The sequence below is a fragment of the Ammospiza nelsoni genome, chromosome 14 (genome assembly GCF_027579445.1).
Source record: "Ammospiza nelsoni isolate bAmmNel1 chromosome 14, bAmmNel1.pri, whole genome shotgun sequence".
In the NCBI taxonomy this organism is placed as follows: domain Eukaryota; kingdom Metazoa; phylum Chordata; class Aves; order Passeriformes; family Passerellidae; genus Ammospiza; species Ammospiza nelsoni.
In genome coordinates, this window is record NC_080646.1 from 14565987 (window position 1) to 14591399 (window position 25413).

A 25413-nucleotide genomic window follows, 5' to 3' on the forward strand; every position below is an offset into this window, starting at 1 on the left:
GCTCTTGTCTCAAATTCCCAACTTCCTCCCAAATCTGCTGAACAGCCCAAGTCTGGGACAGGCTGGGAGGAGCTATGCAGGTCACCTTTCAGCTGGAAAGATAACACTGGTGCTGTCAGTAATGTGTGACAGATCCATTTTGATGGAAAATCTGCCCTGGCATATTAGGAGGGTGCCAAAATTGCAATCCAAATATTGATGTCTCAAAGTCAGGAGAGGCAAGGCTGGAGCAGAGGTGTCACAGTAACTCCATCCCACAGACAGAGCACTGAGCTGTCATTCCCTGCAGGAGTGCAGCCTGTGTTCGTGTGGCACCAGGCCTGTCTGCTCTGAATCTGCTCGCCCAAGGACAGGGCAGAACCGGACAGACCAGCTTAGGAACAGCTGAATGTTGCCTTTGTTAGCAAAGCTCTTTGAAAAGTCTTTCCTATGTTTGCCCACTGGCAAACTGCTTCAGGAATGCATAAGACAAATCCATGAATGAATTGCAGCACAGGTACTAAAACATGTAAATCAGCAATTTAAGCTCAGTGACTGTAACTGTACAGCCTCACCAAAAAGCACAGGAACTTTGCAGTAATACAGACCATCACCTTGGCACACACCAACAGATGCTCTAAGCATGAACTAACACTGAGAACTTTCTTTTCTCACTATCACCAAAGAATGCTATGTCTGGTATGCATATACTTGAGTATTTGGTCTTGGGACAAGATTTCTATTTACCCTCCTACAATACAGACACTTGTAACAGCAGAGCAAGAGGCCACCAAACTGAAATTTACTGCAGTGTGTTAGGAGCATATTAAATAAGATTGTAAATATTTTATTGCATCACTTACCTCAATGAAACTATTAAACTGTCTACCATGATCTTTTAATGCAAGGTATCTTGAAGTGAAAAATACCTCTTCACTGAGGCACAACACAATGACAATCACACACAAATCCTACAAAAAGAAAGGAAAAAAACAATTAACACTGCTTATTCAGTATTTCCCAGGATATGTATAAAACTGCATACAGACCTACATTAGTCATCTCTACTTCAATTCTTGGGACTCCAGTGTATGTTACAGAAATAAACTGCACACACACCATTTTTTGCAACAGGATTTCAACATTACCAAAGTGCTCTGCAGAAATACTGTGGGGTGCAAAATCTTGGTTTGATTCCCAAGAAGGCAAATCTGATGTAAGACTTATTGCCTTTTTAATTTGCATTCCTGGTATGTCACTTGTATAACAAATAAAGCAAACAATCTCATTTATAGTCTTGTGTTAATAAAAGTCATAGAATGAAACTGGGTTTATAACTTCTAACATACCTAATATTATTAATACACTCTGCATTTGGTGAGCAATGCAAGGATGACTTTGGGAGTGCTTATACAGTTTGCAGAAAAAACCTGAAGAGCAGCATTGTTTCCACTATTAGAGATGGAAAACCTACCCACAATGAAGTGAAATGCCTTGCCCACAGTGACAGAGGAAATCTGGAGTTAAACAGCATTTAGAAATTTATCTGATCCTTCTTTCTCCTCACAGCTTCTGTGAACACACAAAAACCCTCCCAGCCCTTGGGAGGATTACCCAAACATACTTTCATTTGTTTGTAAATAATCTCAAATGTTCAGATGTCTGGGAAGTTCTTATTTTACTACATTTGAAATCATATATTGGGCATCTAAAATGTACCAGCATTTTCAGGCTGGAAGGGGATTCTTGCAGTAAGGAAATACAGTATAAATCAGAAGGGCTGGTGGGAGAGTGGCAAGGAGTGAGTGAAAGAGTAAATAAAGCACTATTAGAACATAAATCATACATTTCAAACCTTGGTCAGCCACTGTCTGTATCTTTCCCTTTACAAGTGGTTACATGCTGAAATGCAGTGGAGCGAAGAGAAACAAGAGAACATTGCTGTTCACAGATAAAGAGCTCTCAATTTCTGTCAGACAGCCAGATAATTGAAAACTGCCTAGAATGGGGCAGGACTGGCAAGAACGTAAGAAATGTGGAATTAGACAAAGTACAGATCCTGCTGCCAGGAAAATGCAGATTGTTTGCAGCTAACTGGACAGGTTAAATACTCCCTACCCTCTCCTAAAAATCAAACAACAACAAATTTGGATTAGGAAATCCCAAAATACTTGTAACATCTTCAAGAGAGAATTCCATGATTGATTAATGATTTGATAGTTTAGTTTCTTAATGGAAGGCATTAAAAGTTGAGTACTTGGGAAAGTATCACAACAAAAGTTCTGTATGTAACAGGTTTGAGTCAGTCCTGAGGAAAAAACCACTAAGGCTGAGCTAAACTTCATCCTCTCCTGCAGCTTCACAGTTGTCAGTAGATCTCAGAGGTTTTATCAAACTTCTTCATAGTTTTCACTACTTAACACTGTAAAATTGGCTTGGTATAAGATGGGAAGCACTTCTAAGAACAGATTTTTAGTCTGGATCTCCTGCAACAGTTCACACCATTTGAGATTTTAGCACATTCAGTAAAAACTGCATTCCTTTAAACATCAGGCAAGTCCACACATCCAGCACCACCACCAGGCATTTAAACAGATCCCCTAACACAGGATTTACTAATTCTGAACTGAGAAGGAAATAAACATCTCTCTGCCTACAACCTGACCCTTAATTACCAGGCATACTGAGGTACAATAGTTGTTTATATCACTTATTGAAGATGGAGAATCTGTCTGTAACATGGATTGTAACCAACATGGTTTCAAGTTCTTATCATCTTGGGTTTTTTTCCAGATGTACCTTCTTTCAGATTTTTCACTCCACAATAATCTTTTCATCCAACAACCTTGTGTGGAGTGACACAGTCTCAAAAGAACCCTGCTCCGGGATACAAAAACACTGAAAAAGCAATGTACACTCCACTAATCCCTTCTATAAACTGCACCTCGTTTGAAAAACAGGAAAAATACTATGATAGATCTAGTTTTGCAAAGAAACAAGAGAAGGACCAGAGTGTTTCTGGAGACTGTTCTTAAAAGCAGTGCCTAAAGTCCATGCATATGTTTTCAATTTTTTTCAGTTCATTTGTATCTTCATTGTCAATGGCAGACTGCATTACTAACTCTACTTTCAGCTGCATTTCAATGCCTTTTGCAAACACCTCTTACCACAACTCATAGATGCATTTCTTTTGAATTATCATTTGTAGCACATAGTGTAACAACTGCTAAATATTTAAGTGACTTTAAGAGCTTGTTTTCCAGATTGTTTAAGAGCCTGGGTTCTTACAGCCTACTGAAAGGCATGTCATTTTGGCAGTGGTGTCTTTGATATGAAAATGTGCAAACATGACAATCATTTTCCCTCCAGAAGATCCAGGGCAAAATGAATACCTGAAATGGCTACACAGTTAACACTGGGATTGAATAACATGAATTTGGCAGGGAAACTTTCAAAAGCCTGATGAAGTGTACTTGTGTTCAATAAGTCTTGCATTGTAAAAGTCAAATTGCCTTCCCAAAAGGGGCTGAAAAGCACTATAGACCTTTCTAGCAAAAACCCCTCTAGTAACCCTGCGTACAGCAGAATATATATTAATTTCTTGACTGGAACAACCCACACTCTTCTACTTCACAGAGTCAGCAAGGCTTTCTCCGCTGCATTAAAATATTTGACTTTTCAGTAGTGTTCCCTATTTCCCTTCCAAGCTGGATGAGAACAAGATTGATCTGTGAGACTGGGTGGAGGAAAAAATCAACCAACAAAAACACACCCCTCCTAGAAAATCAATCAACTAAAACAACCACCTTGCAGGATGGAAGAGAATGCAAACCTCTCCAGAACCATGGGTGACAATGACAGGGAGAAGTGTTTCATTGCATATAATGAAATGTTCATTGGGTCATAGAAATGATTAAAGGACCCTGCTTAAAGTCTCCTCCCCTTTCACACTGCAGGTGAGTGGTTGTAACACCTCTCACCTGCTGTATCAGCAGTTACCCTACCAAGCAATGAGCCCATCATAACCACCCCTTAACTTGATTTTTACTGACGTTTACCCAGACCCTTTCTCACAACATTAGAAAATAGAAATATTAATTTGTAATGGAGATTTCAAAAAGGGGTGGGGATTGCCAGTAGAAAACTTAATCTATTAGGCTCGTAGGCAATCACAGAAATCTGCTGATAAGGACAAAAAAGATTTCTCAAGGAGTTAAATGACAATACACAGAATTATCTGGACAGACACCACAGATACAGACAGTTAAGAAAAGAGGAAGAAAGTTCTTCTGAGAAGTCAAAGATAAGAGTTACCCTTTGGCTAATTAACTTCAAGAAACATCTTCCTACTCAGAGGTTTGAAATTTTGCAGAAAGCCAATGTTATACTAACCTCTTAATTATCATGGGACTACTCACATGTGGCTTTTCATGTGACTGTGCCCTTTGTGTATTGTGAGTGGATGTATTTCACTTCCATGAATTCCTGTGTCATTTTAGCATCAATCTGTACTTCTTGTAAGTCCTGTCAACACAAACATCTGCATCTACGTATTAACAGAAATTCCTGAACATGTGCACGTGTACAGGACCTACTTAAACAATCCAAGCCCCTCTATTTTAACTCACAACAGGAATGTGAGATTCATCTTATAGAAACATAGGCTAACTCAACCAAGTTCAGAAATGCTCTCAGCTTTCAGCCTCTTCAGCCTTGGTGACTTACATATATATGAAGCCAACTTCAATTTCCTTCAATTTTTTTTTTTTTTTGGTCAGATTATGTATTTGCCAGTTACTGACAATGGCAACCTGAAGCAAGTATGAAAGTTGAGCATTGTTCCAAAGTCATGTTTTCACTGATAGCAAAAGTTCTTATTTTGTTGTTTGTTTGTTCGTTTTTGGTTTTTTCGGCTTTTTTTGCTTGTTTGTTTGGTTTTTGGGGGGTAGTGGGGAGGCTAATCATAAATAAAGAATATATAGAATATCGCACCCTTTAAGACTGCCTTTGAATCTGTTGCCTCACACATTTGTAAAGTACAGTGTATCTGTTGGTTTAGTTGTTCAAATCTATTAAATCATGTTCAGTGCAAGTCCTTTGGATTGCATCCAAAATTCACTACATTCACAAGACTTTGATAAAGCGCTCACAGTTTGCCAGGTTTATCTAGCTACATAATTTGTGCATACATCCAACAGCTTGAACTGCAGCTGTTGACACCCACCACCAGAGTTTTAATCTCTTCAAATATTCATTAACTACATTAAAACATACACTTGTCTCTGAAAGCTGCATAAAAGAGAAATCTAGCATTAGATCTGATGAAAAGTTCTGATACTTACATGGAGAAAACATTTTATTTAAACAAAAATGGCAAGTTGCTCCACCTAACCCTGCAGGTACCTTTCTTTTTCATTTGAAATGCTTTGAGAACTTTCAGGTTCTCCTCCTGCAGTCCAAGAAAGCTCAGTGCCTGTCTCCAATGTAAGTTTGATCAAGATCCAGTTTCACTGTGTGAAAAACGCCAATCACTTGTTTTTGAAGTTTTAAAAGTTTAATAGTAATAAAGTGGTTATAAAAATAGTAATACAATTAGAGTAATAATAATTTGGACAGTTTGAATTAGGATAATATGAGACAATAGAAACAAAGAGTTACTAGCAGTCCAGGTACCTTTTTCTGGGCCGCATAAGCTCGAAAAAGGACCCACGTCAACAGAGGACTAACCCTTAAAAATAATAACCTGTTGCATATTCATACATCTCATACATGATGCATAAATTCTATTCAAACAAAGGACTCCGTCTGATCAGTGTCAACTTTTTCCTCTTAATCCTAATGGCGTCATCCTACCTGTGCGAGGCAGGAAGAAGTTCCTTTCTCCTGATAATGGAACACTAAATTCTCTTTCTCTGAAAGCAGTCACAGGACACCTCAATCTATCTCGCTGCGAGTCCTTTCTTTAGGAAAAAAAGTATCTTACATAGCATAGTTTCTATTTTAACATTATGTTATAACCTAAAGCTATATTTAACACGCTACTTAAGATAATTAATACAGCATTACTTTCTAACACAACACATATAATATTCATTTTAATATTTGCGAAAAGCCAATCATAAAATCCGCAATTTCCCAATTGCTTTGCCTGAAATCTCACAGACAGGGAGTACAGTAAGCGTGCTCCACCAACAGCATCATCCCCGGAGCAGTTGTGCTGGAGCCCTGGCTCGGGGCTCGCTGAGTCACCCCCGGCCCGGGGCGCGCCCCGCCCGCGGCACCGCCCGCCCGGGCAGCCCGAGCGCCGCTCTCCCGGGACACCGGGGGCTGCACGGGCACCCAACAAACCGGGCTGTAACAACACCGGGGGCTGCACGGGGCACCCAACAAACCGGGCTGTAACAACACCGGGGGCTGCACGGGGCACGCCAAAACCCAGGCTGCTGCACCAGGCACCCAAACCCGCAATAGAACAGCAACAGAGAGACCAGAGCCGTCCTGGGTACTCAGGAATATTAGCCATGTTTCTAGAGCTTTAATTCAGCAAATGTTTCACTTCTCAGAGAATAAATTCAGCTCATTTGGCTGGATTTCAGTGGAAGAAGTGTGTAACCTTTGGCATCTGACCCTATAATATTTAATTGTTCTCTGAAAATCTAGGAGGCAAAGGTGGCCGAATCCAACAGTAACCATACACATGATTTCCCAAAATAGCCATTCACAAAATACACATTTTGGCTTTAAAACATAGTTATTCTGGAGGGTGCCACAATTCAAACAACTTGCCTCCATCTTTCTTGAAGATGATATAATTTAAGATCAAACAACAGTTGTGACATTAATCTTGTAAGTCAAAGGGAGAAGCAGGAAAGTGCCTGCTTAAAGGTCATGAGTTGCAGTCAAATTGGAGCAGTAGGATTTCTTTTAATTATTCTTAGTCTTTGCTCATACCACTGATTATATATTTGCTGAATGTACACTAGTAATACAAATATCATAAAACTGGAAGGACTGCAAAATTCTGTCTAAAGAGATACTGTAGGAATCTTGATACCAGCCTGTCACCATTCACTGGTTTAAGGAATTTCAACTCCTGTCAGAGCTGTTCTGGATAGCTGGTGCAGAACAAACTGGAAAGACCTTCTATAAGACAAGTGCACAGAGACTGAGTTCTGTTCCTATATGAAAGACCTTTCTCAATGTTCAACTGGGATATTCCACCTGTGCTGTGGAAATGTGGCTGAATCCCTTTGCCCACAGAGCCACTAACACTCACTCCACACACAACCATGGAGAACTCCCTGTTGCACACTTAACCCCCCCAGAGAACTGAAAGGTTCTAGCAGTTTCAGCACTTGAAAGCCATCACAGCTCTACATATTAGAATTCATTACCTTTTCTAACAAAACACATTACATGTATTTGAATAAATTTTCCTTTCCTTGTAAAAAACTTTTTTGCTACAATCTGAATCTTCTAAACCAAGAATGTAGAAGGGGCTGAACATGTAAGAGGAAGTTAAAAATCCTTTTCATTAAACAATCTTTCTCAACCATTCCATAATCCAAATCAACACTTATCTGATGACTGATATAGAAAGATATGGAAAAAAAATAACATTGAACAGCCTAAAAAGTCAGGTAGAAATACCTGAAATCTCTGTAACCATTCATACAAAATAGGTGAATCCCTCATTGTTATGACAAGCAAGAGGAACAAATCTGTGTGAACACTGCTGTGATTGAACATTGAGAGTCTTGCCTACAAAATGAGCAGTAACAGCACAATCTGTTTCCAACAAGTTCCTGTTCTAATTACTTTTTTACCAAGTGTAAGTAGGTGGAGAGGTGCTTTAGGTATGGTTCAGGTACTGGTTTGAGACCCACTCCACTGTGGAAACTCAGGTAAAACTGTGCTGTGAGTGGTAGTTAGAATGCCCTGGATGGAAATAACTGAGAGAAGGATCATAAATGAAATTTCAGTCTGCAAATCAATCTGTTTAGTAGAAGTTTTAATGATATTGATATTGCAAGGCATGTAACTGTATTTCAGAACAACTAGGAATAATGGAAATTTCTTAGAGCCTCTGTTAGCCATACTCATTTCTTTACCTGTAAATACGTCAAAGAAAATTAACTTTTCTTATGCTCTTTTCAAAAGAGAAAGAAAATTTCATCTTAAACCTTCTATAATGAAGGCCATTTTCAGAATTGAAGAAAGGTTGAAAGTTTGAAGCTTTTCCTAGCCTGCCTGCAAAGCACAGGCTCCCAGCAGCATTTAACTGGTGCTTCTGAGGACCTACTGTCTTGTGCATGAAAACCAAGGACCCACCAGCTCCACTCAGAGTTGTAACACACCCTGTTTAAAAAGGTCAAAGAAAACAAATATTTCAGCAAAGCTAATTGAAGGCACATGCACAAGGAAAGTAAAACACAACATATTTCAAGAGTATAATCAGCTATTTCTGAGTAATGCAGCCAGGAGACACCCCTCTCATTATGTAAAAATCCTGTATATTACATAATTATTGTGAAGTTAGAAGAGACCTTCCTTCTGCAAAAAGGAAACATGATTTTCACCCATCTGTTTAATAAGAATGTCTGTCTAGCAGGCACAAGTCCTTTTCTAAAAATTTTTAAACTGCTTCCCATGAGAACGGTGTTTGAGAAACATTGTGAATACTTACCTAAGCATCAATATCCTTCATGTAGTAAAACAAAGGATGAAATATGGGAAGCTGTGCCTTGGAGAATAATTTTTAAAGTATTAGGGAACATTCAACATCATTTATAGGTGAAGAACAAGTGTTCCTGTTGCTAATGTACCCTCTGAAAGAAGTATTTCATTTACTGGTAAATAGATGTGTGTGCCATTAGCCTACCACAATTAACTTGCTGCATTGCTCCAACACAAATAGGAAAACTGATGTAAACTACCCTTTCCATAAATTAGACCTGGTTCACAATAACAGGAGAGTAAAAGGAGTCAGCAATTCCTCTGTGAACTCACACAAACATTTCTGACCATATAAAAATCCTGAACTTCATAGCTGTGATTTCCTAAGGAAGGAATTAAGCAGTAAAGGAAGGCTTAAATATATCACAGTCCTCTTTTTTTTTTTTATTTTAAAAAAATCTCACCATCAAGCTATTACCTGAACACTTATAATCTCAAAATATTAGCTTAATATTAACTACAAAATTCCTTCTGTTCTATTGGCATGATTTCTGAGGTGTTGACCAGAGTCAGAACACAACATGGAGGACAGTATGAGATGTGGACTTGTAATCTTTGCTTGCTTATTCAGAAATGAAATATTTTCTTTGCCATATCAGTGGGAACCATCTCTCTGCACAAGTGATACCTCCAAATAACAATTCTTTCTGGGAATATTCCTACATTATCCACAGCAGACAAGGATAAAAGTGCTGCAGCACAGAGACACTGCAAAGTCAAACCAAACCACTTTTAAACTCATTAGCCAGCCTCTAATGGCCAAGCTAAGCCTTCTTATCCATTGGAAAAGATCACTTTGCATCTCCCAGTTACCAGAGAAAACAGACTGGTCAAGAATGACTCAGTATTTCTCTTCTGGGTAGCTATTCATATCCACTATCATCAGAGCTGTTTAATTTTCTAAAGTTAAACTCCATTTAACAGAGGAACAGTTACTAACTGGAACATGTGCCTATAAATACAAGACAGGCATCCTATTGAAATTAGCAGGAATATCCTTGGGATTCAATGTCAAACTTCAGCTACAGTGACTCCAAGGGCTTCTGTAGCATTATTCTTGATGTACTAAACTATAAATGGGATAAAAAACCATTTCTGGGAACTTCAGAGATTTCCCAGCCTGTTATGTAGCTCTGTACCTTGGGTTAGGCATTCTAAAGGAAGGCTGGCAGTCCCTCATGACTGAATGGGTCTTTGACACAGAAGAACAATTAGGGGGAAAAAAAACCTCAAAGAAACCCAAACCAAACCTATTTGTCAGTACAGGTAAAAGCAAGGCAATTCCATGTCAGTTTATTAGTCCATACACTTAGAAATAAAATACATCTATAAATGGATATGCCAGGCCACAACCCTGCTCGTCTCTCTCCCCTGCAGTTTGGCAGCAGAGGAACAAAGACTTGGTAGTCCAAGGACTATCCCCAGTGCAGGGCTGCACTGCAGACCACTGACTCCTGTTCTTTCTCTAATGGAGATTAATGTGGGCACACATCCCAAAATAACTCACCAAATCCTTTTCTACACAAGTTTTCAAGGATAAGTGTTTTAACATGCATTTCAATACTGCCAAAACTGGAAGGAAAAACACCTCAGGTACCTGCTGATGGACATTTTGTACTAACAAATGTCCAAGAAAAAGTGACCAAGGCTTTCATAACAGACTCCAAACATGATTAAAGTCCTCTTCTGCAGTCAGCAAACTGCTTTATTTTGGCAAAAAGAAGAGATTTCTCTTTTCTGCCATGCAATTCCTACATGATTTGGGCTTCAATCAGTGAGCAATACTGTGTTCAACTCAGCTGTCATGAAAAAGCTGAACAGCTTGGCTGTGCTGTACTGGGACATGGAGGGGCAGAGGGGCACCATCCTAAACATTCAAACACCACCTTGTCCTCTGGCATTTGGGGTAATTTGGGCACTAAACACTTGCTAAATAGTTTCAGTACATGAGAGCAACACAAGGCTGCAGCTGACCAGACACAAGGATGTAGAACTTCTCAGGTACCCCTGTGGGAATATATTTTAGGGACCATTGAAAAATAAGTGACACATGCCCAAAATAAACATTGCTGAGATTATTCTGTCATCCTGGTAACTGCTGAACATGCCTTTGCTCAATAACGCATAAAAAATCAACTGTTCACATCCAGGAAAGGTCATATACCTAATAGTAAGACTTAGATGTTTTATTTTTTAAGAGGAAGTATAGAAAACTGCTAGATTATGGACAGAAAAACAGCTCACCATGTAGCTTCCACATCTTCATTGTGCATTTCAGAGTCTAGGCTCCTGAAACATCTTGAAATGAATGAGTTATGCAAGATAGCCTAAATTATGTTCTTAAATAATACTATAAGAATGATGAGATTCTAATTTATTTCTGATTAAAATTCTCTCTGATGTGAGGTTTCCCAAATACTGGTACAGAAATGCAACAATGGAATTTGAAGATTTATTGTTTTCTTCTCAGTTTCTACATAATGATGAATAATAGGCCTAATGAGAGATCTTGCAAGCGCTCTGTGAAATTAAGTATTTTTTCCATAATTTCAGAATAGAATACAGGGAACTTCAACCCAACATGAAACAATAAACTACCAATGGATTTCTGACAGCCAGCTGAAGAATGGCAGTAAGTTATCTTGTACATCTTTTGCAAATATTAAATTCTGAATGCAAGTAAATACAGGGATGACTCAGAGAACACAGGGAAAAACTGTTTCATAGAGATCTATTTAGCTTTCATCCACAATAAAATTTAGATGAAGTCTCCAGCACAACAACACAGACATTCAATATGTTTATCTGCTGGGCTTGATATATATAGAATCTTACAAACAGTTCAGCTCCAAAACTGGACTGACAACCAAGATAGTAGCATCAGATGCCAATTGTGCTGCCAAGCCCTTAGCACTTAAAGGGGTACATTTGCAGAGGTGCACCTCTTTTCTATGGGAAGAGGATGTTAATGGAGAAAAAAGAAAAACAAAACTAAGTTACTAAGCTTTAATTAGTAAAGATGACAAACAACACTATCACAGTGTCTTTTCAAGAAAGAGAAATTAAGATTTAGCATGACTACTGACAGCAGAAGAAATGTAAAATCCCCATGTTCAGAAATCCAGAAACAATTTCCATTTTCAATTCTACCCCAGAGACTGATGCCACTGAAAATCATTTTCCTGAAGTCCTTATTTGGTTTAGATTCCAGAAATATCCTAATGCTTGTATCAATCATAACCTCCATGTGGTGAACCCTTCAGCCTCCTGCATTTTAAAGCTGAACTGCAAGATCCCTTAAGTGTTGGGAGAGGGAGCTGTTTATTCTTATGCTGTCAGCTTGAAAGGGATTTTAGACATCCTACAAATCTTGTCTTGCTGCTATGCCTCATGTACTCTGGTGGTCTGGATGACAGTTATTATTTCAGTCCATTTAGTGTAAACTGCATGAACTGTTACACTCCTACAGGAGATACCAGTCCTTGACACAAAACCACAAAGATAATCATACATTCAAGGAATCCTGAGCTATCATTCACTGAGCAGGGAAGATGAAATCTTTCACCAGATTTCATCTGGTAGCAGATTAAAGCAGCAGATTAAAATCTCCCTATTAGGAAATTTATAGTTTGGAAGATGCCATCCAGTGGCCTGTGAACAATGACTTCATGGTTGACAGATAAAAGATCCAATCTTGCAGAATCACCAACAGCCCTTGTCACCCTTGCTAAAAAACCTAAACAAGTGAGGAAGATGCCTTTTTTACTTCCAGTTGTCCTTTCCAGTTCAGGTTCTAGTCTTGAGTTTTTCTCAGCCAATAAGTAAACTCAATACTGCTTCCAGTAGGGGTTTGCTTAGAGAGCAGGAGTAAGACATGATTGAAGTCTGACTTTGAAAGAACTGAATCAGCTTTGCTGCTTGAAAAGTCATTCACCAGAACTAATGCACACAAGTACCCACTCTTATATCTGCAAAAGCCAGAAGGGTTGAAGAGAAAAAACAGTAAGAAATACCATACTACCCTGGGATTCCTGTATGGGCTTGCAGAGAAAGGTAGGTTAAAGAAAAGCCCTTTTGAACAGAGTGGTGGAAACCATAGTCCAGTCAGTCACTGCATAGTAAAGAGGTGACTGTCCTGCCTCCCCACGTAGCCATACAATACTTTGTTCAGAATAAGGTAGCCCCAACATTCTTGCAACACAGCAGTGTGAGCAAAATTATTATACTTAGTTTAGTAAGACCTTGTACCTAACAGTTTAACAATATAGCCAGATGAGGATACCAAGAGGGGGAAGCGTGACTCCCATGACACAGGTCCACTCACTGACAGCATGTCCAGCCTTCTGGCTGTATCTACAGCCACTGACATTCAGGTGAAGGTATTCTTTTCTGTCTCTATATAACAAAAGTTTTAACTTTGCTCACCATCTCTGTTAATCAGATGCAGCTTAGAAACTGTGCTTCATACTGGTAGTTTCAGAGCTGGCAGCTGTGCTCGTCACAATGAAGTCACTTCTCTCTTCTGACCACAATAGTAGCCAAATCTAATTCAGTGTATCAAAGTCATCTACAATCCAGAAATCTCTGCCACCCTTATACCAAGTTTCAGGACTTTCATAACCATTCCTGCTCAAGAAAATCTATTTAAATGGCTGGGACTTGGCCTAAGCAGAGTGAACAGGGCCCTTATTGCATCAGGTAAAAAGAAATCAAAGGTCATCTCTTGGCAGTGGAGCCTGAGCTTATTTGTGCTTGAGGGCAGCTTATTACAGCACACTGACCCTCACCTGACATCACTCAGTGCTTCCCATGTGTCTGCAGACTGGAAAAAGGGCTGAAAATGTGAATGCAAGGCTTCTTGAATCTGCACGACAACAGGAACAGCCTATTACAAAACACTGGCAAAGGAAACCAAGTAAACTCCTCCAACACTGTGGACTTCATTTGCTGCTTTATAAATTCTGTATGCCAGAGGTGATAGAGGGATCTTTTTAAAAAGTGTGACCAAATTTCATTTGCTGTCTTTTGGGTTTTTGTTTTTGGTTTTTGTTTTTTTTTTTAATCAGTCTACTGCTGTTGCACACACTGCTTAGAGACAGACAGTCTTATATAGTGACTTTTAATCTTCTGCTAGAGTACTCACTGTTGGAGATAGGTGAGGACTTGCTGAAAGGAATGCAACTCAAAGGGAATCACTCTGGGCACTGCTTCACACTGTGCTCCCTGTTTTAACATAACATCTCCATGGGCTGAGGAAACAGGCATTGTGCAAAGCCCAAGGTTTTGAAAAGCCCTTCTAACATAACTTCAGGAAAGCAGCAAAACAAAAAGCAGAAATCAACCCCACCTCTCTGAATCTTCAAATGCCAGGAGGATACATTTGGAAACAGTTTCTCCCCCATTCCCATTTCAAAGCAGTAGAAACAATCACATCTAAATCACAAGCACTGTGGTTTAAAAGAAATCAAAAAATGACAGTTTATGTCCAATTTTAACAATATGAAAGCAGCAAAGATATTTCAGCCCTTTCATGCCTTCATGACTCAAAACTACATAAAGATTGTTTCTTGTTTAAAATAATTCTTAGTTATTATTTAAATTTTGAAAATGCTCTCAACAATCACTGCATTCATGGTGTGATGAATTTGGCCAGCAGCAAACACAGGCAGAAGGCACAGCTTTATGACAACTAATTACAGCAGCATTGTGAGTGTCTGAGTAATAAATCTGAACCTGATCCTGCAACACTGTAAACATTCCTATGGGAAGAAAAAAACCACTCCCATTGCCTTAATCTGGGCAAATCTCTGAACTGAAGGGGGGCAGGAAGAAAGAAAAGAGAGACAATCGTTTTGGTGTGCAATATGTACTAATGAGTACAAGCAACACATGAAGAAGTATAAGAAATTATATTTTTAATGGCTGCTTATCACTACCAAAAAATCAAAACTGACATCCTGCCTTACCCCCTGTGTTTCAACACATGAACAGTATTTCCTGAGCCAATAAAACTGAACAATACTAACAGTTAATGGTTAACCCACTCTATTCTTTTAAGTCCTTATTCTTATGCTGGTTTAGTAAAGTGCTTCAATTTCACATAGAGCCCCTGAAAATCAGCAAGGAGGTTTGCCCACTATTCCACACTCACTTCCCCAGCTGCTGAATGCAGCTCCACAGAACTACAAGAAAATGAGACAGCTTTCATTTCTGCCAGATTAAGTAATTGCATCCATTCCATACAATTTATCACTCTTTTGGGCAGCTAGTGTCATGGGATGACATTTTATTGTAATTATGCAGGGTGGGATTGGACAGGCTCTTGCTTCTCTTTGCCAATCTGATAAGCAAAAATTTTTATTTTTTTTTTTACTTTCGTAGAAACTACATGTTCTAGATAAAAATAACCAAACAAAAATGTAAGTACAATGCACAATCAACTAATGGTTTGGTGTTACCAAGTCAGGACTACAGCAATCACCTTTACTGTGGAAAAGAAGTCCAGGATATCTGAATACTTTCCAAGTCAATATTTACTCTCAGATTAGTGTCAATAGTTTTGCTGAAGCTGCCATTTACAGATAGCTTTGTCCTTCCATGCACTTCTCTGCAGCTAATCCAAAGGGAGTATCAGGGGAATCCGCCTGAGTCAGGATTACAGATTTTAGTCACACAATATTCAAGTATCCAAGTGACGTTTTCTCCTGGGGGAGCAGTATCCATGCTCACATATCCAAGTGCTGATCCAGCAAGGCCAAGCACAACAGATGTTTTTCACCAAGAAGCAGGTTTCATGAAGAAGGGCTTTTAAAAAGGGCTTCTTTATCCCTCCTTCTCCCCAAACCAGAGCAAAGAAAACACATTCCAACTGGGATATCATGAGTCACATAGAAGGGAACAAGCAGGAAACCACAGCACTTCTATCAGTGTTACAGACAGCATCCTCAGGCTCCCAACAAACATTTCACTTTGGGAAGCCTTCTCCTCCTTCCCTTATCTCCCCTGGCCATGCAGTCCCAAAGGACTGACCTTGCCCCACCCCCTGGGCAAGCCAGGCCCAAGGTGCCACATCAGCAGAGACAACCTGGGAGAGCCTGCTCACTCCCAGGTCTCTGCTAAACTTCATTCTGATACCAAAAGAGGACAATACAACCCAGCCAAAGATAAAGAAAGTTCAGAAGTTGAAAGTTCAGAAGTTGGAACTTGGGTTGTTACAGCAGTTATCTCTTGGATTTACTAAAAGGGACTATTCCTTTATTAATGTTTGTATTTTAAGAAGCTTGGGTTTAGGAAAAAAACCACAAGTAAGGGAAGATAAATCAACAAAAGTAACACTCAAAAATGGTAGTTTTCTGTATTTCTCTCTACCCTTAATCAGATATGGCTATATATACCTCATGAGTTCACAGCAGTCTTATAGAAAGGGAATAAAGGATCACAGTTATGAACAAGTGGCTCCTCTGCAAAGGGATGAATTTTATCTACCAAGCCCTGTAAGTTAAATATTATTTTGGTACCCAGAGAGTCTTCCCAAGGCTCCAGTTCCTGGAGCCAACTATACAACAAGTATAACTTGTCAAGTTAAAAAACAAGTTACAACTCTTGTAGTGTCAAAGAAACCACAGGAAACTCATGGCTGAAATCAGTGGTCCTGCTTTCCAAGGACAAGAGCACATCAGGTGGGAGTGGCCTGATCTGAAAGACACTGAAGTTGCTGATAACCTTTTCCTTGCCTTTACTGGCTCTTAGAGCAGAGCTTTAAATAAGAGATAGTGGCTCTTGCACTTACTGCGAAAAAAAAATCTACAGAACTGATGGAAAAAGTAAATTTTTTAAAATACATTTTTCCATATAAGGAGCCTGGAATCTTCCTGTGAAGGGAAATTCCAAAACCAGGACCAAAATAAATACTGAATTGGGATGCCAAGTAGGAGCAGCAGCACAGGATTGATGCGAAACAGCCAACAAGCAAGACCTTAAGTTGTGATTTTGAGAATATCAGTAATAAATCTATGAAGTACATACTACATAATTTGACTTCATTCATGTACAATAAATAGTTTGCATGCAAAGATACTAAAAAAAAGTAATTTGAATTAAACTATCTTCAGGAAATTTAACAGTTGACCAACATCCCGTAATTATCATACCTAGTTCAGAGATAAAGGAACAAGTTCAGAGATAAAGCAAGATGCCAATGGCCTCAATGAGCAGCACAGAGCAGCCCAAGGAGTGTTGAAAGCAGAAGCCCACATTCCAGGAACTCACACATCCATCACCTCAGCAGCCCACAGGGCTACTTGCCCTCACAAGGACTGGACTGAGATCCTATCTGCATTTCTAGTGCCAGAACAGCTCCTGTGGAGAAGCCCCACGCTGAACACTTGGTACCACCATGTAAAAAATGTGTACCATATGTCTGTACATGGTGCTGACAAGTGCTGACTGTTTAACAGCAGCCAGAATTATGAAGGCTGACCCATCTCTGGGAATGCCATAACCCTGCAGGGGTTACACAAATTTGATATGTGACATGACACTAAAGTCCCCGAGAGAAAAATGGGTGGGACAGAACATTCCAGGAGGAGAAAACTGAGTTGGTTTAAATTACAGAATTTTAAGCTGTTATTGTCACTAACACAAAGAACAAAAATAATCAGGCAACACTAAAGCACATGGTCTCAGCTCTGCTTTCTTTATACAGAATAAGATATGAGGCAAAATCAGATCCATCAGATCATTCTGTTAATAATTTTTTAATATCTGCTTAAGATCCTTCTAATTAATCTTCTAAGTACTAAACAATGCATTCTTCCTAAAAACCTAATATACATGAACAGAATTATCTAGTGTAAAGTACTAAGTATCCTGAACAAAAAAAAAAGTTATTGCAATGCAAAACACTGTTACTTACCCTGCCAACAACACAAACCATGTTCATTGGTCACATACTGAACCACATATATTCACAGCATAATTAGCTTTACAATTACCCAAGTCGTGGTCCAAACTGCATTTAGATCAGGTAGAGCTGCTGTCTGAAAACAAAAGAACTAATAACTGAACTACTAATATGTAGTAGTAACTACTAACTAACATGTGCCTGCTCAAGGGAACAAGACTTGTCACAGAATCTGTTCTTCAGCCAGGACTGCTACCCCAGAAGCATTTCACAATTCAAAGCTACAAAATGCTTTCCCTGTCAACTTTATGGTAAAAAGGCTACTATCAATGTACAAACTCTTTAAGAAGTTGGTTTGACACAGTAAGTGTTCTTTTACTTTTTTTCCTACTTGCAAAAAATAACAACCTTCCAAACCTGAAGGTTGTTATGATAACACAACACTACCAGGGACACAGCTAAAATTGCTTATGCATGGCTGACTTGGAGCTCCTTGGGTTTTTTAAGTGCTTAACCACCTAACCTTACTCCTCTTGTACAGAATTTAATGCCCACAGAAGCATCTGCAGTGACTGCGCTTCACTGTAGATAATAAAACTGATTTTCAAAGTAAAAAAGAAAATCCCAAGTACCACAAAGTTTCTGACTAGCACTTCACCTCTGTTTTTACTACAACTGCCACTGTGAATAGCCTGAATATCACACATCTGATGTGACATCACAGAGAACTGAGACTGCATGTGGAAACCCAGCTTTTCTGTTGTCACTGCCTGCACAGAACCCCACACTGAGGCCAATATGAGTCTTCAAGATGATCCTGCTTTCTTGTTTTGTTTTCAGCCTTCATTTAATGCACATTTCTAACACAGTTACTCAGCTTGTTCTACAGCATAACCAAAGATTTTCTACTGAGATCATAAAACCCATCACTGCCTGGGAGCAACCTAATTAATTTGCTACAATTAAATCTGCTGGGGCTCTGAAGGAACCTGCTGTATGAAATGCAGAAAGACTGAAATCTTGCACCATACAACACCTCCAAGTGTTTCTGAGAGTTAATCAGGAATCAAACTGCTCCTTCCATTACAATGGAGCTTTTTCAGGTTAAAATCATCAGCAGCAAAACCTGGGGTTAGCCCTGCTCCTAGATAAAGGTGATATTTTATGTTCAGGACACAATAATGATAAATAGTCCATATTTCCTACCTATACTCACTTGGAAGGACTCCCTATGACAATCCATACCAGCTGGCCTCATGTTTCTAACTTGGCTAAAAATGCTCACTTTGCAGCACTTTTCTTGTTAAAGGCAGTCTCTCCTCCTAGTCTGCTTAAACCCATTCTCCTACTGGAGAGAATTCTCTTTCCACTCTGGAAATGGAATTCCCTGGTGAAAAAGAAAGCATCGAGAATTGCAGGTGTCTAATGAATATCAGCAATATCCAGTTTCATCTTAAATCCCTGATTATACTGAATAGATGAAAACCACATCAACCAGTAGATTACTACTAAGTTTACACCAGAAAGAAGTCCCAGTTGGCAAGCTACAGCCTGGTAGATCAGCTTTCTAAGAGTACATTGGCAGTTCCACAAACAGCAATAAACAGACAGACTTGGGCTATTTTCTGTTCTGCTCTTTCCACAGAGGACAGGAAGAACATGCACAGCAGACTGACAGAATATTAAGAGCTCATCAGACAACTATTTAATCCATAACCTTACACCCTTGTATTGAGCTACTAACCACTAGTGCCTTAGGCAGTGGTTTCTGATTAAAAAAAATTAATCACACTGATTTACCAACAGGTGACACAAGGAGTTACAAATACTTCTATTACTTTTGATGGCTATTCACAATATAGATGCACCAAATTATCTCATCTCTGCCAGCAGACATCATCATGCCCTTATATAACCCTGCTGTATTAAAATCTTGCATATAGCTCAGCTTTGCTGATACCTTGATTTAAAAAATAGAGAAAAGAGAAATTACATGGGCAAGAGATATAGAAGAAAGGTGACTAAAAAGCTGAGAATTCATTAACCTGAAATAAGGAATAGCTGAGGTAGATGGATCATGAAAGAGCACAGCTCTGAAATAGTACAGAGATAGTGAGCAAAAACCAAGCATAATTAATTTATAAGGTCCATACAGTATCAGGCTCAAAAATTAAAAGAAGCAAAAGGAAGTAGTTTTTTCCACACAACGGAGTAACCTGTGCAACTCACTGCTGCCAGCCTCTCTAAACTGTTCATGTGTCTAGAATCTGGAAGAAAATAATTTGGATGAATTAATGTCAAGTGTGTCAAGAGCTATGAAACACACACAGGTATGGACACACTGACATTCGCAAAAACGTAAACCCACAGCGGGAGAAGGTATTTGAAGTTTCTCCTCTGCTACAGCACATAGCCTGTAGCCTGACAAGTGAGCACAAACAGCTCAAGTGCTGGTAGAATTAAAGGAGAGATGGTAACAAAGCCAGAGGCAGGAAAGCGTGAAGAGAAACATCGAACGCCAAGCGCGGTTCATGCTTTGCACACTGTGCTTACTTAGACCAAAAGATCTGGCCCCAAGCAAGAACAATTGCAACACGCACTCTTCGTGAGGCGAGTTATCCACTGCTTTCCCTCTCCCCTACAAACTGCTGGATTCGGCTCACGCTACGTGCAGCCACGGCTTCTGGTGGGACACCGAAGCAAAACGAAGCAGCTCCTTATGCTGCCTCTGGACGCAGCTCCTGGAAACCGAGCGTGCGAGGAAAGCAGCTTTGAAATGGCTACTTACACTGCTCACACAGCCAAAACACGCGGCGCAGGAATCCCGCGGAGCGGAGCAGAGCCGACCGCGCTCCCTCAGCCGGGGCAGAGCGAGAGCCCGCGGGCCGCGGCTCCGAGCACAGCCCCGGTGTGGAGCAGCCCCTCAGCGCGGCCTCGGGCTCCGCCGCCCCGGGCACTGCCCGCGACCCCGGCACGGCGCCCACCGCCCACCTGGCGCGCCCACCCTCCCGGGCCTTGCCTCGCCTCACCGCTCCGCGCCGGCGTCCCGTCCGGGCGCCCCGCGACGAGGCGCTCTCGGGGGCGAGAGAGCTGAGAGCCGCGCGGCCCCCGGCGCATGGGAGGCGGTGCGCCCTCGGCCGGGAATGCCGGAGCCCCGCAGGACCCGAGCAGGTTCCCGGCGGCTCCGGGGCTCGGGCTCAGCCTCCTCTCCCCTCGCTCCCGCCCGCGAGGAGCCGCGCGCCGCCTGCTGCCACCTGCCGGCCGCGCCGCGCAGCCGCTCCCTCCCTGCCTCCCTCCTTCCCCCGCCGGGCCGGGGCTCCGGGCGATGGCCAGCGGGGAACCGGCGAGGCGGAGGCGCCGGACACAGCACCGTCCAGCGCCGCCGGTGCACGGACGTGCGAGGGGTGAGGGGATATTGAGGGGTGCGAGGGAGCCAGCGGCGGGGCTGCCCCGCGGGTTCCCCGCTGGCCCGGAGCGCAGGTGCCACCCGCGTCCAGCCCGCGCCGTGCGAGCGGCGCTCGGAGGTGCCAGGGAGGCAGCGCTGCTCCGGGCTGGCTGCGCACCCTCCTCTGCAGCAGCGGCCGGGCACGGGAATGGGTGCATTGTACTCCGGCCGATTTCAGTTCTTCCAGCCCTTCGCTCTTAAGGCGCCCCGTACTGCTGCCCTCAGACACCAGAAGAAAACGCGAGAGACAACCGTCATCTCCCTACTCACTGGCTGGGTGAAAGACCATCTGCTTCCAGAAACCACACTGACAACTAGAAAGTAATATGTGCTCCTGACAGTGTTTACTTACACGTCTGAGGTCTGAAACCGAGCCAGTAACAGCGATACTCTGGCACTGTGAATACCTCACCACCGATAAGCAACTATGAGGAGGACCTTCTCTTGGTAACTTTTGAGTTAGTGTCTGAGGGAAAAGCCTGGGATTGTGTTTCTGTTACAGCTTTATATTAATTGCACTGGACCTAAGGTCCCTAAGAGCATTTTCACTGAAAAGAGCAATAAAGCGTCCAGCATGAGCTCTAAACTTTAGAACCAGACAGCCACTGGCAACAGTTCATTGCAACATTTAGTTTTATGCTTTAAAACTCACAAAATTATTATTATACTGGAACTGGCCCAGCCAGGTGAATGTATTTATTTTAAAGCACAGCAAAACAGGTGTTTTTTCCTTGCCAGCATTTTGGGCTTCATCACACTTGAACCCAGACAAAAAGAGTAAAAGATGATGTGCTGACTGTGCTATTCACTGCACAAAAACAACCTTCTCCACTCCCAAGTCCATGTATAGATAGAGGCTCTAAGCAAAAGATCTGCTGCAGAAATCCTCCTTTCTCCTGTGTCTTCACCAGGCAATTGCCACAGCACAGCACTCTCAAGCAGTTTCAGATGCCTTGTAAGCACCATGGCAGATCCTGGTTGCAAAGAGACAGCTGTACACAGCTGTATGGTAACGATTTCTCACATGCAAAGAAAAGCTGCATTATAACACCAAGAGAAGGGTAGCTATGCTACCTCCAAGAGGTCTCATTTGTAGGAAGAAAATGGTATGGAAACAACAGATTTAATCTAGAAAGTATTCTGCCAGTCCCTCCTGAGTTATGAGGTGATTTGCTATCAGGTAGAACCTCAGCTGAGCTTCAGAACCTAGACTGAAGCCTGTTTGGCAGTGGTAGACAATCCCTCAGGAAGCAAATGCTGTGCTGCTCTAACTATGACCTAATGAAATACATAAATAAGTGACTAATTGCTAAGGTAGCATGTGAGCAAGACTAGCTGTGGCACGTTACAGTATTTTAGTTCTAATCTCTGCTCAGAGTACACATTCTACTTCACCCACTCTGCCAGTTGCATGACTGCTGTTTGCTTCAGGGAGAGACAACTGCAGCCAGATGGACCAGAGACAGGAGCAAACACCTAACTACTAAGCCATTAGTGAATTAATTAGTGTCCTTAGTTTACATTATGGGAATGCTCTGCTTGAGACAGTTCCTAACTCCTGATATTGGAGAAAGATTGCTTAACCTGTGCCAGTCTGAAAATTAGATACCAGTTTTATCAGCCCTCGGGGAAGGAAAACTTGTACTAAATTAAAGGCAGCTGAACAGCATTAGCACCACTCCGGATGTGCCAAAGGTTGTTCAGCTGGGCACAGCCAGCAACAGAAGGATACATTAAAGCAGAGACCTCAAGGAGGCCTTTCTGAAAAGCCAAGGAACATACACTTGTCACTGTTTTCCCTCCCTGTCTCCTTTGCTGCCTTTACTTTAATTTCCCTAACTTCCCTCTTGCTTGCTATTTGAGTTTTGGAGTGATTGCTCCCTCCCAAGAGCCAGTGCAGAGTCCTGTCTGTCATCCCTGCCTCTCCTCCTCCCCGTGCTGCTGCTGCACTGCTCAGAACAGCGTGCATCGTGTTTCCCAGCAGTGCAGGAGGAAGCTGTCCTGCTGCTGAGGGGGCGAGGAGCAATCCTTCCCACCCCTTGTCTGTGCAGCAGAGCAGCTGACACTCAATTTATTCTGAACTGCAGAGTTACAGTCCACTCAGTGTACTGCACTGTTATCTCAGGTCTTTCATGGTCTCACTTAACAAACCTGGCTATCTGATGAAAACCACCCAATAAGCTCAGGCTGTTGGCTGCTTTTTGCTAAGTACACATCAAGGGGAATGAGAAGTGACATCATTGTCTTAAATAGAGAGCAAAATATAAATGCTTGAAAGAAAGCAGCATTCACTAGGAGATTAAACATAATGGCAGTAACTCAAAAAGGAAATGCTTGTTTAAAGCTTTAATTTGCTATCAAAGATGCTGCAGAAAATAATGCTTTTGAGGGAGATATGAACTTGTCAAACCAAGAAAGATCTGAGTGTAGGACAGGAATCACAGAATCATTGAGGTTGGAAAATACCTCTAAGATCGACTCCCAGCTGTAAACCCACCACTGCCAAGCTCACCACTGAGCCATCCATCAGAGTGCCACATCTACACACAACCACATGGGTTCACCCACCTGATCATCCTTCAGCATGTGGCGATTCTGTCACAGCTCATCTCCTCGAGTCAGGGCGAGGATAGCCACTCACCCAGCAAGTTGCAAAGATTACCCCAGTACCCCTTGCATCTCAAAGGGGATTTTTACTTCCAAAGCTGAAGGACTTCCCTGCCCATGAGCCAGTTCTTTGGCCAGCTGCCTCAGTGAAAGAGGAGGAATCTATTTCAATTAGTTTCATTAAAATTCTTTGTGTTACAGCAGCTTGGGAACAAGACATTAGTGCTACTTCAAAAATTCAGACAAGGGTACAGCATAAAATGATAAGACTGGCAACAGACAAGATGGTAGAAGAGTGCTGTAGGACTAAACTGCTGCTTGCTGGTCACAAAGAATCATTTCACACTAACAGGGGGAATGAAAGTGTGTGAAAATCCCCATTGGGATAAAGAAAGAGAGAATTTGAGAAAGAAGATTAGATTGTGGTAGAGTAGGAAGCTAGTGTTTCCCTCCCTTGAATTGTTTCAGCCACTTATTATTTGTTTCAATACTTCTCTGTGAGCCACTAATTGTCGCAGTGGGATCTTTCTGCTTCATTTCCTTCTCTTTGTGACAGCAGGCGTCAACACTGCAAAGAGTTAGAAATCTGCAGCCTAGTATACAGAAGACAGTGTCCAATTTGCAACATGTCCAGCATAGGTCAGTGGCATGGTTAAGCCTTGGAAAGTGCCTTTTATACAAGCATTAAAAATCTTTGGAAAAAATATCACTATTGCAAACCCCAAAACCAAACAGAAAAAAAGAAAGATGGTAGATCTACAAGTTTCCTCTTCACCCTTTGATCTGTAATTCTTTAAGCAGGAGTACTTAGTAGAAAGAATGCATTTCACCAAAAGAAATTTTTTGTGGCTAACTCAGTTGTAGCTTAGGTATCCTGAGCAGCAACAGTGTTTTGTAGTTTACACTCAAACTGTGTTCAGAAAAACCTGGTTTCTGTCCTCATGTCCTCCATGCCTTTCCCCAGTGCTAGATCAAGAGTTCCTGTCAGATCCTTGCCTGAGCAGAGATGCATAGAAGTTCTTGAATTAATACATCACATCACAGAAATGGGAGAACATGCCTGTTCTAAACTTGTACTTTGCATGTGAGGGCAAGTTCCAGGAGTGGCAGTTCCCTGGGACCTGCAGCTGCTCTGCTCTCTGGTACCACTGCCTCCTTCTTATGGAAAACTTCCCAACAGCACAGCAGGACAAGTTGACTTTCTAGCCAGAAAAAATAAGGACTTGCCCCTCCCTCCTCCACACCAAGTATTTCTCTTTGGTCACACCAAAGGACTCCTCCCTTTCCAGATAAGCACCACCAGGTCATGTCCAACTACACAGACCACATCCTTTGCTCAGCAGTTGTCATTATGTGGACATATCTTTACTTTCTTCCATTGCCTTTTGCTAATTACCATCTTTAGTCCTTTAGAGCTAGTATTATGAAACATATGTCAAATAACCTGCCTACACATGTTTTCTTCTTAAGCCTTTCTTTTAAAACACATTCACAGCAGAAAATATGAGGGAAAGAGAAGCAGATTACACAGATTTAGGTGAAGCAAAAATAGACATTTAAGAAAACATGAGGGTCATTCAATTGAGTGACCTTTTTAGCTTGTGTTTCTTATCTTTCCTATCTAATAACAAGACTGGAGACCTACAGCACACACATCATGTGCTGTTTTACATTTATTTTCCTTTGGTGTTTCTCAGCTGTATAATTTAAACCTTCTTTCTTTTACTATATCTGTAACTACAAC

At 41.3% G+C, this 25413-nt stretch overlaps 1 protein-coding gene across 2 annotated transcripts in view; it reads right to left on the reverse strand.

Annotated features, from left to right (window-relative positions):
* Positions 1–20750, reverse strand: part of THSD4 (thrombospondin type 1 domain containing 4) — a 236352-nt gene extending 215602 nt beyond the window's left edge. The window contains exons 1-2 of one of the 2 annotated variants that reach the window (XM_059482062.1): positions 20647–20750; positions 843–950 (exon numbers count right to left, since the gene is read on the reverse strand). In XM_059482062.1, coding sequence (XP_059338045.1) covers positions 843–871 — 29 coding nt within the window. In that variant the 5' untranslated portion in view covers positions 872–950; positions 20647–20750. Of the gene's footprint in view, positions 1–842; positions 951–15196; positions 15344–20646 lie in introns of those variants that run through there. The other variant, XM_059482063.1, reaches the window with a different exon arrangement.
* Between the last annotated feature and the right edge of the window lie 4663 nt (positions 20751–25413).